This window comes from Schistocerca cancellata, chromosome 6 (genome assembly GCF_023864275.1).
Source record: "Schistocerca cancellata isolate TAMUIC-IGC-003103 chromosome 6, iqSchCanc2.1, whole genome shotgun sequence".
Classification (NCBI taxonomy): Eukaryota; Metazoa; Arthropoda; class Insecta; order Orthoptera; family Acrididae; genus Schistocerca; species Schistocerca cancellata.
The window spans coordinates 405965983-405982497 of record NC_064631.1 but is presented as its reverse complement, the minus strand read 5'-3'; the positions used below and the strand labels follow the sequence as shown (position 1 = coordinate 405982497).

The window sequence follows — 16515 nt, the reverse complement described above, 5'->3', positions numbered from 1 at the left end:
GCTACTAAGTTGGCATCACGAGGCTAAGTGTACCGTGTTCCAGTCCTCTCACGAAAGGAGAAATCCTGTCAGTACCGGGTGTCGAATCCGGATCCTCTGCAACGCAGTCAGCCGCGCTGACCTTTCCGCTATAGAGGCGGACTGCTGCCAGAACAATAAACTGTTAGAAACGAGACGTTTCCATCAATTAATTAAGAAGTTATGGACAGTTCAACAGTGTAACAGAGACTGAGGTACATTTAAGCGAGATCATTTTCAATTTTTTAAAATTTTTTAAATTTAAAATTTTTAAGTCAACATTACATTCAAGAGTGCAAAAGAATTTTATATAGTCTCAAGTCGCGTGCGTGCACGAGCTCTAAGTATCATAGAACAGAATAATTAGGAAACAAAAAACATTACTAAAATTATCAAAATACGTGTTATTGGCAGTAAACAATATTACAGACCTGCTTACACCAGTTAACAACTTAAAATATACAGAAATTTTACCGTCAGTAAAAAAAATTTCTGCCCAACTTCCACCTGTTAGTATAGCATGACATACATATAAGTTTGATTGTTAATTAAAGGCATGTTCATCATATTCATTGTCCGAATTGCAATTAATCGACACAAAAATGTGTTTCCTGTGGCACAGTCGTCGCGAGCCCACCTTTTACATCAAAGGCACGGGACCCATTCTTGACTTCTTTGTGATTGGTTGTATCGTTTCAAGTAGTAAATACAAAGGCAGTTTTCATCCTCTTCATTAGACTGCTACGGATTATAACGGGAAGAATGAAGAAAAGGATGGGTCACTCGCTGAGATGTTAGTTTTGGAAGGACTAGTTTGTGAGAGGAGATTGAGAGGAAGGATGAGATACCAAATGATAGACGACATAAAAGGGAACGGAAATTAGGTGGACCTGAAGAGCATGGCAGAAGACAGAAGAGACTGGAGAGAGTTGCCACGTGAAAACCTACCTTTGGGCAGAAAGCTTATGTATTAGAAGGAGACCTATCCTTGTTTTTCTTTGTTCTTGCTTGTAGTAATAGCTTGCCCTTATCAGGCCTTGCTCTCATAGAAATATTTTTTTCTGCGTGAGATTCGTAAGTTTCAGATATTCTTTTTTAGTAACTTCGATTTTCTATTCTCCTGTGTCTTTTTTTAGATTGCTTTTGTAACTGCTATTGCCGTTAGAATTCCTTGACTGGGGTATCAGTTAAGATGGCAATGCAAAATAGTGCGTAAACGTGTCCCAAAAGGACTGCGTAAACTTGCGCCATAGCCATGTTTGAATTAGTTTCGAAAGAAGAATAGTAACTTTCAGGCTTTGAAATCATAGAAAGTAAAGTAGAACAATCTCCTGTAAACGAACATATATTTATCTATTGTCAATTCCAAATCATATGCTCCCAAGGAGCTAGATGTTTGAGTAACAAAATTTACTCACGTAGTGCAAAAATTCAAACATGTTCTTCGCGCTAAGACGCTCACTCAGCTAGTGCTTTGAAGTTTGTTGAAAGCCCCCGGTACTAATATTCCATTATCGATAGTGCTCCAGCAAGAATGGTTCCCGAGAAAATTGCTCTGTTTAAACGTACCCCTTCCCTTCCGTAAACGTACCCCGGTCTCCTCTACACATTTTTTCGGGCCCCTCTGTATATTCCACTGTTAGTACGATGCAGGGCGACGTTTATGAATGTGCCCCTCATTTCCCAAAGTAGGCAAGGGACGTGTCTCCTGTTTTCCCTGTGTGTCACCTCTTTTTTCCTTAGGGCATTCGTGAACTGTAGTATGCTGTGCTAAAGGAAGGGAACATGATACGAATTTCACAAGAAAGCGAACATACTTCCGTTTTAGTCTATGCTCTTCAGGTGTGCGTTGGTTTTCAACATTGACAGAGTTGAACATGACTTACCGTCAGCTAGATTCCCTCAACAGTCGTGCTGTTTTCGTATCCAACACTAGTGTCGGCGGTAGAACCTCGGCGCAAGAGTTAAGACGCGGATTTTCTGCTGTCCTGTCCTGCTGTGTTTGCGGACGGCCGGGGTGAGGGCACCAGGGGAACCCCCGCGTGGCCAGCCCCCGCTCCCTCCTACCCCTTCCTCGCTGCGTCATTTCCGGGGGAAATGGCGCGGCCGATCGCAGGAGCGTAGATTGAGCCGTTACGGCAAAGTGGCCGGCGCGCGCTCCAGTAATGAACACAATTATTGCCACGAAATATGCTCACCGAGAAAAGAACTCGCATATACGCAATGAACCAACTCCGAGATAACGTTTCAACTCCAGTTTAATGCAGATTGCACAGTCTCATCTTCTTGCTGGCTTACGGCCTAAAGTTTAGTTAAACTGTTCTCCGAGCTGAGAAGCCTGTACGGCACTGGGACAGCCATTAGACAAGGTAAGACCCCTGTTTTTCTTTACACAGCGACGTTTTGCTCGTGTTGCGTTCGGGCTATGAAATCCGGATGAACTTGCACACACAACAGGAGAAAATTGAAGTGCCCCTGTCTACTACCAGTAAACTTCTCTGGAATTTTATTTTATTTTTATAAGTGTGGTTTCTGTTCTTTTGGACAGATCCAAAACCAGGATTTCCAGCTTAACACGAGCGGCCGCCTTGAACACTTTGGCTGTTCGAGAACGCTTCCCGAACAACCCAAATATCCAAATGTCGCACACTCCTTACACAGTGTCCGCTGTCCATTATCCTCATTGCTCGCAGCCTCACATGATTCCTGCAGGAGGTCGAACGAAGAGTACACTTGCGCTGAAGGTGTCATTATTTGCCGTCAAGGCGCATATATTTACAGTGAGGTGTCAGTGCTTTAAGACGGGAAGTGTGCTTGGGTAGCCGAAGTTGGTGGGGCGACCACACGCGATAAGAGGGAAACCGGAATAGAGTCCTGGTCTGACATACATTTTCACTTGTCGCCAGTGGATTTATTTCAATGGACGATTGTAGCTGATGTCAGAATTCATCTTTCGTCATTTTATTTCTTGTATCTTAATTCGCATCACACTTGCTTGCTTTGCGCATGCTTCTCAAGTTCATAATGTGGCGAAGACATTCACAAACAGAATCAAACATCGAACTTCCCTAACGACAGTCGTAAAGTTTTCATTAACGTCTCTGAAACAACCAAACTGCCAAAATGAAAGTTAGTGATGGTGTTAGACCTTCTCTACATAATCTACGCATCCACCCTTCAACGCCTCTTTCTTTATCTAGAAAGGTTTCCAACTCAAAAATCATCTTGTCATAACTCTGGAAATGAATGCCACGCATTGGCTTGTTCAGTGGAGGAAACAGGAAGAAGTCAATGGGTGTGTCATGTCGAGAGAATAAGGGAGGGGAGAGAAAATATCACAGACCATAGAAGCAGCGCATGTGACTGCCGTGTGCAGAATGAGCTGGAGCGTTGTCGTCGAACGAAAATAGCTCCAAGGACAGCTTTCCGCAACGCTTCGTGTTGACATCCTGCCGTAAACTCGTCAGGAGATTTCAGAAGTAGACTCCTGTGACGGTTTGCTCCATACAAGCATCATATGTGTGGATAATTCCACATGTTTTGTCTTCGTGCTTTCCTCCTATGTTTCGGGGTCAACTGACACAACCAGTACACGTCCGTGCTGCACACACATTTTATCTGTATCGGCTTGACACGGGTGCAACATTTCCTCTGCTGTCGCGGTTCGGCGCACTGTTTGAATGATCCGATCAGTCGTGGAACAAAGCGAGCGGTGACCTTTCAAAGAGTCGTGTGTGATGTTTAAAGCCGATCAGTGATTGATTTTGCCCTTTTCCATCGTCAGCTCAAGTGTGATACGCCGGTCTTAGAACACCAGGGTCTCTATCTGTCTAGTTTTCCCCGCTTCTTCACAGACGGCCTGTCTTTTCATTCCTCGGCATTCAGACTTGTCTGACGACAGTGGAAGCGTATGCAGCGCCCAACCAATGTCATATGGTGGTGCACCGTTGCCGCACATATCCGCCAACATAGAAGGGATAGTTGGAGCGCTGTTCCCCTTCAAATGCAGAGAGCGAATTCACGCACGATGGGATGCATCATTTTGTGTTAGCTTTTCTAGCGGCACACTGTGCGAGGGGATTTCAATGCTATACGCTAGCAAGCTTCCACCATCCTTCACAAACTATGAGTGTAGCCTAGTACACAGGACTCATCTCATGATAGCCTACAGAGTGAAGTGATACGCTTGGAAAAAATAGGAATTGAGATACAAAACAACAAATTAAGATGGTTCTGAGGAGCGTACGTCAGACCAAACAAAAGAAGACCAAGAAGAAAATGATGTGGGGTCTACTTTCTTTTTACCATACGTGGGAAATATCTTCTAAAAATTGCAAGAATAATGAAGAAGCGTACAATGGATACGATCTTACTTCCGCCAGCCAAGAAGGCAGCTCTTCGGGTCTCTGTGATGGATGTTCTGCTTTAATGAACAGGTACACAGGACAAACAATACGCACTGTAAAAGAACGTTACAGTGAACACCAGCGTACACGCACCTTTAGCAGCCTAATGAATTAAAGGTGTCTTAACATTGTATTTCTATGTATTACGGAAAAGTTAATATACTGGTCACTGCCTCATCCTTGTGGAATTCAGTGATCAAGGAAGCTATGGAAATACACACAGCCTCCTCAACCGAGGCTAGGGTTTCCAACTCGACAAATCATGGGAATCCCTCATTTTACGTCTGCTCTCTCAAATAAAATATTCTTTCTTCATGTCATTCATAATTATCAACAGCACGCTTTGCGAGCGCTGTGGATTAGCTGATTCTGCCTCGCTTTGTTTTGCTCTTACCGCATCAAGTTTAATCTATGACTGACGCTCTTTTTATCAAAAGTGTTATCTCTGACGCTCTCACGTTTAGTCCACAATGCGTAAAGTGATTTAAAAATGAGCAAGCGACTCACTTTGGGAATGGCTGAAAGGATGTCAGCCGAAATATCGGAACATCAATTAAAAATATCCCGAAAGCACGCACAAAAATGATGGAATATTCGTTCCGTCTGGAAAACTTCAAGAAACACAAATAAAAATTATACACTCCTGGAAATTGAAATAAGAACACCGTGAATTCATTGTCCCAGGAAGGGGAAACTTTATTGACACATTCCTGGGGTCAGATACATCACATGATCACACTGATAGAACCACAGGCACATAGACACAGGCAACAGAGCATGCACAATGTCGGCACTAGTACAGTGTATATCCACCTTTCGCAGCAATGCAGGCTGCTATTCTCCCATGGAGACGATCGTAGAGATGCTGGATGTAGTCCTGTGGAACGGCTTGCCATGCCATTTCCACCTGGCGCCTCAGTTGGACCAGCGTTCGTGCTGGACGTGCAGACCGCGTGAGACGACGCTTCATCCAGTCCCAAACATGCTCAATGGGGGACAGATCCGGAGATCTTGCTGGCCAGGGTAGTTGACTTACACCTTCTAGAGCACGTTGGGTGGCACGGGATACATGCGGACGTGCATTGTCCTGTTGGAACAGCAAGTTCCCTTGCCGGTCTAGGAATGGTAGAACGATGGGTTCGATGACGGTTTGGATGTACCGTGCACTATTCAGTGTCCCCTCGACGATCACCAGTGGTGTACGGCCAGTGTAGGAGATCGCTCCCCACACCATGATGCCGGGTGTTGGCCCTGTGTGCCTCGGTCGTATGCAGTCCTGATTGTGGCGCTCACCTGCACGGCGTCAAACACGCATACGACCATCATTGGCACCAAGGCAGAAGCGACTCTCATCGCTGAAGACGACACGTCTCCATTCGTCCCTCCATTCACGCCTGTCGCGACACCACTGGAGGCGGGCTGCACGATGTTGGGGCGTGAGCGGAAGACGGCCTAACGGTGTGCGGGACCGTAGCCCAGCTTCATGGAGACGGTTGCGAATGGTCCTCGCCGATACCCCAGGAGCAACAGTGTCCCTAATTTGCTGGGAAGTGGCGGTGCGGTCCCCTACGGCACTGCGTAGGATCCTACGGTCTTGGCGTGCATCCGTGCGTCGCTGCGGTCCGGTCCCAGGTCGACGGGCACGTGCACCTTCCGCCGACCACTGGCGACAACATCGATGTACTGTGGAGACCTCACGCCCCACGTGTTGAGCAATTCGGCGGTACGTCCACCCGGCCTCCCGCATGCCCACTATACGCCCTCGCTCAATGTCCGTCAACTGCACATACGGTTCACGTCCACGCTGTCGCGGCATGCTACCAGTGTTAAAGACTGCGATGGAGCTCCGTATGCCACGGCAAACTGGCTGACACTGACGGCGGCGGTGCACAAATGCTGCGCGGCTAGCGCCATTCGACGGCCAACACCGCGGTTCCTGGTGTGTCCGCTGTGCCGTGCGTGTGATCATTGCTTGTACAGCCGTCTCGCAGTGTCCGGAGCAAGTATGGTGGGTCTGACACACCGGTGTCAATGTGTTCTTTTTTCCATTTCCAGGAGTGTATTACCTTACTTTATTTTTTGCAGGAGAGGATTGAAACTTCACTGCTACCCATCGTATGATCTCCAGAAAGTGAAAACAACAATTTTATACAGACTTACCGCCAACCCAAGATACTCTACTGTCACGCAATTTTACTATCAGGCACCATTGCTTTTGGACTCTAAGTGCGACCTCAGCTCCTGCGTATTTGAAGCAAGTATCAGTTTTCTACACAAACGACTGGACTGAAATGTTGGAGATGAGTTTCATAGTGTGTTTTCATTTGCTGTATAGGGTTAACGAGACTAAATTTCTCTGGCGTCATAGATCCTTACTATTCTTTCCAACCCACTGTCGTTAGACTTTCTTTTTTTTTTTTTGCTTAACTCGTGATGTTAGACTCCTGTATGCTCTACAGAAACCAATATTGTTTATTACGTGACCCTTTGGACCAATTTCACCTGTTGATAGCCACTGAAGATGACCACGTAAAAGTTGAAATCTAGATCTGCTGTAATAAAACAATGGATTTCGCTACGATTGCTGTTCTTTCATCCATCATCTAACGTCGTATTTTCCACTTCTTCACCAGTAATTATTCTTCAAGTTGCTTATACTTTCACAGATTTGTTGTTCTGTCTGCAGTTTTTGTCTTCGTGTCTTCGGCAGTGCAAACAAATTTCAGTTTTCTGTGTTCATCAGGTGACAGGAGTCTTCTGCATGCCCGGATATTGCCTAAATATATTTTGTAGGATTCGACAGTACTTAAACAGTGTCGCCGGGTTTATTCTCTTTAAAAACAAACGTATGAAGTGAGCCCACTGCGCTGTTTCATCCTGTTCGGCAGATTCTGATTTCACGGTCGGCTAACGCTAGGCTGGCAGAGGTAACAAAATAATTAGATTTCTGTTAACGCAGAAATGAATTCACAAAATTATCGAAATGGTTATTTCGTTCCTGCTGCAAAAGGTCATTTACAAATAAAAGGTGTAATGAAATAGTAATTCACAACGATATTTGACATGAATATGCAATACCGTTTATGTGTTATGAAAATGCTGTACAGTTGCATTCATCAAGAATTTCATTTCGGCGACCACAGCGAGCCTCGAAAAACAAAGGGGTTTTCATGCGTATGGCATTTTCTCATTCACAGTTCATACGCTTTCAAATTTATTTGTCTTACTGAAACCTTTCTTCCTCATTTGCATATGCGATACACATCGAGCGAATCACTGATTTTTCACTTTGTTACTGTCTCCATCCCCCCCCTCCCTCCCTCCCTCCCTCCCTCCCTCCCTCCCTCTCTCTCTCTCTCTCTCTCTCTCTCTCTCTCTCTCTCTCTCTCTCTCTCTCTCCCCTCCCTCTCTGTCTCACTCACTCATTCACACACAACACACACACACACACACAGAGATATATATATATATATATATATATATATATATATATATATATATATATATATACACAAGCGATTGTTGATAGACACACTATGTTTATGCTGTTTTGATGCAATAGAATGGCTACGACATTAAGATCCCTCAATACCTCACTAAATCATTTGACAATTTCCTCTGTTTACAGAGCAGCTGCTACAACCGGGAGCATTACTCTAAAAATGGCCCACTTTTGCACCATCGACAGCTCTCAGTAACCTTGTTCTAGGAAACTAACCACACAGATGGCACTGATAAGAAGTTAACATTACGGCACACAAAGTTTTTTTACTTCCGGTCTCAACGTGGCTACATGCAAGGTCCCTTCGATTACCGAAGAAATACAGAACGTGTTATTGCTAAACGTGCTTCAAACTTTGAAACGTGGCAGTAACGTTGCAACATGGTGAAAGAATCCAAACGTAATCCATTGTTTGTGTATAGGTATATTCCATATTTTTACGGTGTTCAAATCTTTTGAAATATTGCGAAGTTGATGCCGTTCAAAATAGTTCAAATGACTCTGAGCACTATGGGACTTAACATCTGAGGTCATCAGTCCCCTAGAACTTGGAACTAGTTAAACCTACCTAACCTAAGGACATCACACACATCCATGCCCGAGGCAGGATTCGAACCTGCGACCGTAGCAGTCGCGCGGTTACGGACTGAAGAGCCTAGAACCGCTCGACCACCACGGCCAGCGTTGACATCGTGCCAGGTACATCGTTGAAGATCAAATCATTCCATTATAACGCCGCAAACGATCTTGCTTTCTCTGAACATTTCTCGATGCGGCTACATTTTCTTGTTAAACGAGTTTCTGTTGTGCAAAACATCGCAATGTCATAAGCAGGCCAGTTTGTGTGAAGGTGACCGAACTCCGATAGCAATATGTATACGGATGAAACTGATAGTCCTTAGGAAACTCTTCCACTAGAGCAAAACATTTGCATAGTTGTGGAGGAAAAACGTTAATTATTTTTATCAGTGCAAATATCATACTGATACGAAGAGCACTGTGCCTATGGTTACTGTAACGTCGAGTGCTATGTTAACTGAATAGTCATTCAGACCAAGACACAGAAAAAAGTGCACTCAACCAATACTACGGCACCACAGTCACACCAGTAGTACCGCTAATAAATACTCACAGAGCTACCGCTGGAACGAAGCTATTGTTCATACTGAAACTTCCCACTCCCATTAATTATTTTCAGCTGATCAACAGTCGTAAAAGGATAGTGTTTATTGTGTTGCACAGATTCAATGAAGCCGCCACAAAACTAAGCTGAAACAGTGTGTTATTTAAATGCTCGTAGCCTGGAGCTACTATTATAAATACTCCTGTCCCTGTTTCTTACAGTGAACCTCTATTTTTTCAGCACTGGTTGGACCCTGCCAAGAAGATTGCCAAGCAGCTCAAAGGTAAGACGGCGGTATGGATATGAAAGGAACAGTTATATCTGTAAGTTTAAACGTAGTGCGTAAAGAAAAATGTATAGATTATGTGACTATTCAAACAGCTCTACCAATAAACTTGGTGTTGTAGGTGTCTTTGCAGCTCTACCCCAGCTCTCTAACTTATTTTAGAACTAATCAACATATATACTGTACAATTCCCAGACGTCTGACGCTTCCCAGTTGATGATCACAGCATCGCTCGGAAGAACAAAAAAGAAAACAATGGATATGCTTGATAATGATTAATTTCACTTTCACAGAAGTGTTACTCACATATTCAGAAAGCGGAGCTGGTAGTTTACGTGTTAATTGGAGAAAGAATTTAAAAAATCACATCCTCAATACTGCCATAGCTTTATACAAGTATTAGAATAATAAGTCCCTATGCTCAAGAAAATTTGGGTCACAGAAGTAATTCATAATCTTCTTACTCCGTAGTGATTAATCCGAGGATTGATAGCCAGCAATTACGTTGGTGGCAGATCTCCACTTTTAACGTGTCTTCGATTTCCTCTTCATTTCTTCATAGATCTTCCATGTCACTCCAAAGACAGGTTATGAGAAATATTTTTCTGATTTCAAGGCTCGTGCTTTATGAGGGTCTTCTTCTTTCTGAAAGCAGTTTTTGAATAATTCCACTTCTCACTTCTCTTTTGTCCCGTCCATCCATTGTGATCTTACTTCGTAAACACGTGAATGAGTCCTGATGGTCCAATATCTCCTTACCTTCGTTAATTGTGACTGGTTTTATCTTGTACATAACATGAAACTATTTTTTTTTTCAACATTTTTATTTTGTTTTATACACTTCCCCCATAACCTCCTCCGTTTTACTTATATCGCTTCAGTATCTTCCTCTCGTGCACTAACCTCTTCGCCTACACCCGAAGTCCTCAGCCATTTGTTGGATGCGTTCCAATCTCTATCTTCCCTATACTTTTTTACGCTCTATAGCCCCCTCTTGTACCATGGAATTAGCCCTGGTGTCAATATGTCTTAACATTCTGTCTCTTTTATTTCTCGCTAGTGTTTTAAACATATTTAATTCCCCCAAATTCTGCGGGGAACTTTCTCATTTCCTGCTTCCGTAGCAGCACGTGTCAAACTCTTTGCTTCTCTCCTTTTCCGACTTAACCGCAATCCATAATTCGCTTGCGTACAATGCTATGCTCCTTATGTAACTTCTCAGAGATTTCATGTTGTAATTAAGTTCAATGTTTGACGCTAGTAGACTTCTTTTGGTCGGTGAAGTGAACCTATTGGAACTTGTACCAAAGAAGTCATCGAGCGGACACGCCTTTGCAGCTAATCACTTGGACTTTGTGTTTAAGTCACTCGGTTCGATTCCCGGCGGGGTCAGGGATTTTCCCTGCCTCGTGATGACTGGGTGATGTGTGCTGTCCTTAGGTTAGTTACATTTAAGTAGTTCTAAGTGCTAGGGGATTGATGACCATAGATGTTAAGTCCCATAGTGCTCAGAGCCATTTAAGTCACCCGGTAACACAGGGATCACTATTACACTATAAGCACATCACATGGACCAACAGAAATATTATTTCCCACTTACTTTTGCAGCCACTGTTAGGGTTTCTTGCATCATCTGTTGTTGTCCCTTCCTAGTACCTTCGGGGTCAGTATGAGACGATGAGGACAGTGGAATATCATATCATACTTGTTGTCAAAGCTACAATTTTTTTTCAAAGTAGCTGACTTCCTCTCTCTGAATCAATTTATCCAAGCATTTTTATGTTCAGTTACATTTCTATGACAAATTACAAGTTGTAATTTTTTGTGCACTGTGCACCACTGGGTTCAATATGACGCCAGCCCAAATTTCTTTTTGTTTCTTGAACGTAATAGTCATGAAAATAGAATCATTGTTATTCCGCTGAACAACCGTAACCTATCTTTCTATGTTAGTTCTGGCAGTATATCCGGTGTAAATTAGTTGGGATCTGCTGAGACAAAAAGATCTTGATAGTAGAAGGATTGAACAGTAATCGAACAAATGAGTTACACTCGTCACAATGTGAGCAATTGGCATTTAAAGCAGGACTCTGTCTTCAGGCCACAAGTGGCCCATCGGGACCATCCGACCGCCGTGTCATCCTCAGCTGAGAATGCGGATAGGAGGGGCTTGTGGTCAGCACACCGCTCTCCCGGTCGTGATGATGGTCTTTGACCGGAGCCGCTACTATTCGGTCGAGTAGCTCCTCAAGTGGCATCACGAGGCTGAGTGCATCCCGAAAAGTGGCAACAGCGCATGGTCGCCCAGATGGTCCCCCATCCAAGTGCCGGCCACGCCAATCAGCTTTTAAAAAGGTTTAAATTCCCTGCATGTGATGTCGCTTTCATTATATATGTTTCCTTGTTACTTACTGAATGTGCTGTTACATGCCGCCAGAGGGATTTAAGCAGTTTTTCTTCTCGCGCTCCATACTTGCATGGAACGACAAGAAACCTAAGTAAGTCGTACAATGGAAAGTACCCTTTATCATTTCGCAGTGATTCGCTTAAACGAACATTGTTAGACTATATCTGTCGACTTCAAGATATTTGTCGATGGCCGTCTGGGGTGCTTCTGTTACGAGACCGACCGCAGCGCAGAGTACCGTCCACAAGCGGACACGTGGCGCGGCGCTGGCTACGCCCCTGGACGCTGCAGTTCCGAGGTGCCCCTCGCTGTACGAAGGGCACGTAATTGCTGCTCTCGGGTCGAGGCGCCTCCGCCCGCCGCCATCCATTTGGCTAAGTGCTTCCTAAATCCTCCAGCCCACGACCGCTCCTCCAGACTCCCTAATTGTGGTCATCGGCACCGCACAGCTACGCAAATTAACAAAACATTTATTACCGAGTCGTCCCTCGTTAGCGATAGGGACAGTTAACTGCTCTCTTTTCCATTCCTCTAAAGTTATCGTCCACACACGCTAAATAAGAGCATCGGACAAAATATAAGCAGCCCCACCACAAAAAACAAAAAAAAATGTAGTTAGTTTGGAGTGCTGTAGATGGTGTGTGTAGAACTGGTAGCCGGCAATCATGCGGCCCTCTGACGCTGACGGAAGATACGACGGTGCTGTGGCTTCTGTGGCAGCCAGTTGTGTGGAATCAGCGGGGAAAGATTTGTTGACGTAGGACGTGACGTGATACAATGTCAGAAACGAGCTATCTTAATTGAACGTGCCACACCGTAAAGGAAACTGCCCGACTTGTTAACTCGTAGGAGGAAATATGTGTCCGGGGGCCACGCATGCATTTTTAGTTTGTTGGACAGACAATACTGTTGGTGCTATTGGTAGGAATACCTCTGTATCTTTGCCAGTCTCGTTGTGTGAGTCATAGTTGATGGTGATGGTTACACGTGAAATAATAGCTGTGGTCTTAAAATCATGGTCAAAAATATATCTCCAGTAACGCATGTTTTTTTGTGTGTCTATTAGACACGTATTTCCAAAAGCGATACTTTTATTTCTGGTGAGTAGAACTACTTGCAGCTAACTGGCCTTTCTTTTAGATATTCTTTTCAGCTGCAAGATCTAGGAAGTTCTTAATACGAGTGTATTATACAGGTGGCAAAAATGGAGCGGATTGCATGTACGTCACGATAAAGAAGACCAACAGAGGTATTGAGAGGGGATCATCCAAACTTCGAAGAGAATTGTGATGAGAAACTTGATAGGATGCAGGAAGAAGTAGATGGAGAGGAAATGGATGTAGAGGTTTTATTTTCTGACTGCTCCGATTGTGATCCTTCGTATTCTCCTGTAAAAGCAACCTCTAGGTCTTTCACCGATGAACAAGACTCTGTTGCAGGGGTTGACTTTTCCTACACGGATGACCAACTAAATAACGATATTCCATTTTCTTTTATTTGCCAATTGAAAATGGATATTATTGGGAATCAAAAGAAACAACTATTGCTAGGCAAATATCTCGAGATAACATAAACCGGAAAATATCGGATATAACAATGGCTGTTAAAAATATAGGTGATAATCCTAAGATGGCAATATTTGATCTTCGACGTTTGATTATGAACTCTTAGAACTAACTGTGTAATGGACAAACGCTAAACTGGAACAGTACAGACGCAGGATTGAAATAAATCATCAGAGTAACTACAAATCTACTGATCAGTATGAAATAAAAGAGGAAGTGCAGTCTTTGTCTTGAGCAGAACAACACGTTCACTGCATATAACTCTGTGACCTGGAATACACCTGTACGCATGGATAGTCCCAGAAAAATGTGTGTGAAGTGTGAGTAGATTAACTAACTCAAAATATTTGTGAATTCGAAGCTAATCCCTGACATTAAATTTTTCTTTACATAATTCATGTATTTTTGTAGAGTTCCATTATACGAGTATTCAAGGAGGTAATACAGGGTGTTTCAAAAATGACCGGTATATTTGAAACGGCAATAAAAACTAAACGAGCAGCGGTAGAAATACACCGTTTGTTGCAATATGCTTGGGACAACAGTACATTTTCAGGCGGACAAAGTTTCGAAATTACAGTAGTTACAATTTTCAACAACAGATGGCGCTGCAAGTGATGTGAAAGATATAGAAGACAACGCAGTCTGTGGGTGCGCCATTCTGTACGTCGTCTTTCTGCTGTAAGCGTGTGCTGTTCACAACGTGCAAGTGTGCTGTAGACAACATGGTTTATTCCTTAGAACAGAGGATTTTTCTGGTGTTGGAATTCCACCGCCTAGAACACAGTGTTGTTGCAACAAGACAAAGTTTTCAACGGAGGTTTAATGTAACCAAAGGACCGAAAAGCGATACAATAAAGGATCTCTTTGAAAAATTTCAACGGACTGGGAACGTGACGGATGAACGTGCTGGAAAGGTAGGGCGACCGCGTACGGCAACCACAGAGGGCAACGCGCAGCTAGTGCAGCAGGTGATCCAACAGCGGCCTCGGGTTTCCGTTCGCCGTGTTGCAGCTGCGGTCCAAATGACGCCAACGTCCACGTATCGTCTCATGCGCCAGAGTTTACACCTCTATCCATACAAAATTCAAACGCGGCAACCCCTCAGCGCCGCTACCATTGCTGCACGAGAGACATTCGCTAACGATATAGTGCACAGGATTGATGACGGCGATATGCATGTGGGCAGCATTTGGTTTACTGACGAAGCTTATTTTTACGTGGACGGCTTCGTCAATAAACAGGACTGGCACATATGGGGAACCGAAAAGCCCCATGTTGCAGTCCCATCGTCCCTGCATCCTCAAAAAGTACTGGTCTGGGCCGCCATTTCTTCCAAAGGAATCATTGGCCCATTTTTCAGATCCGAAACGATTACTGCATCACGCTATCTGGACATTCTTCGTGAATTTGTGGCGGTACAAACTGCCTTAGACGACACTGCGAACACCTCGTGGTTTATGCAAGATGGTGCCCGGCCACATCGCACGCCCGACGTCTTTAATTTCCTGAATGAATATTTCGATGATCGTGTGATTGCTTTGGCCTATCCGAAACATACAGGAGGCGGCGTGGATTGGCCTCTCTATTCGCCAGACATGAACCCCTGTGACTTCTTTCTGTGGGGACACTTGAAAGACCAGGTGTACCGCCAGAATCCAGAAACAATTGAACAGTTGAAGCAGTACATCTCATCTGCATGTGAAGCCATTCCGCCAGACACGTTGTCAAAGGTTTCGGGTAATTTCATTCAGAGACTACGCCATATTATTGCTACGCATGGTGGATATGTGGAAAATATCGTACTATAGAGTTTCCCAGACCGCAGCGCCATCTGTTGTTGACAATTGTAACTACTGTAATTTCGAAAGTTTGTCTGCCTGAAAATGTTCTGTTGTCCCAAGCATATTGCAACAAAAGGTGTATTTCTATCGCTGCTCGTTTAGTTTTTATTGCCGTTTCAAATATACCGGTCATTTTTGAAACACCCTGTACATGCTGAAATCATTACTTGATTGGTATGTCTAGTGAATCACTGTTCAGTTTGATCATTGTACTTATTGTACATGGTGGCAGCCAGTCAAGGAATATTTTAGGGAATTGGTTTAAAAATTTATTTCAAAGGCCCAGTCAAATCTTTACAAGTGTTCTCCCCGAGTAACTTACGCCGTGCCTACGTGAAAAAAGTCGCTTGTGTTTCAAAACCGAGGCAGTTCTGTCCAGTTAAAGCTGCTGACAAGAGACGTCTAGAGCCCTCTGCTGAAACTGCTAGCGAAATCACGCCATTGGTTTTAGCCAATAGCGTGCGTGGGATGCCGATCACGTGTGTGTACGCAGGAGTGTTCTGCGGTGCACATCACAGTTGCTTCTATCTCTTGTAATCCAGACATCGAGCAGAACAGATGTCTTCTTGGAAGGCTCTGCTTTTCACTACCGGCCACCAACGTAAGTTAACATGAACCGCTTCCCCTTCCGTTGCCCATTTCAATTAATTGTTCGACCTCCTAGACTGGCGTAAACCTGGTAACTTCTGACTCTAGGCGCGCCCCTTGTACACCGTACATTGACATACACCCTCTTTATTGTACCTAATTTCCAGTTTTGTTATTTAACGGCAACCCTGGATACCCACTCTCAAATCCTGACCGCTCGACCTGCTGCACTCTGCCGCCACGAGACATATGCAACAACCGCCTCCCCCCTTTCCCAAACCCCGTATACATTTACAGTTGGTGACCAGAAGTGGGATCATATACCTTTACATTATATTATTGTTTCTCTTTGCCAAAAAAGCAATCTTTTTTTCACCTTCTCTGTCAAATAAGTATTTCCTGTTAAGTAATAAAAATCGTTCTTACTGTCAAGGGTTCGTGTATGAACGTAAAATATCCAGTGTGTGTACAAGGAATGGTGACCAATCGCAGAAACGCAGTATGGTTGCAGAACAATAATTCTAAGTATATCACACATGACAGAGACTGGAGACAAGTATCACGCTTTGTCAATAAGAAGAACTGCTGTTGTCGGTGAATGTAGGTCGATATCAACCATTTGTAGACCGAACATTGAGATATAGGAACTGCGTGTAATTGACGTTTGGAGTCGAGTACATCGCAAAGACCGTTACCGCCTGTCTTGAATGGGCCAAATTAGGCGAAAACTTGACGGTAGTCATCTTGTACCGTACTACATGGTCCGACGAGCAGTT

At 44.0% G+C, this 16515-nt stretch overlaps 1 protein-coding gene across 1 annotated transcript in view; it reads left to right on the top strand.

Moving 5' to 3' along the window:
• The window catches only part of LOC126088353 (band 4.1-like protein 4), a 561066-nt gene that overhangs the window by 36869 nt on the left and 507682 nt on the right, over positions 1–16515 (top strand). Inside the window, exon 3 of the mRNA XM_049906490.1 lies at positions 9290–9332. Coding sequence (XP_049762447.1) covers positions 9290–9332 — 43 coding nt within the window. The remainder of the gene's footprint in view (positions 1–9289; positions 9333–16515) is intronic.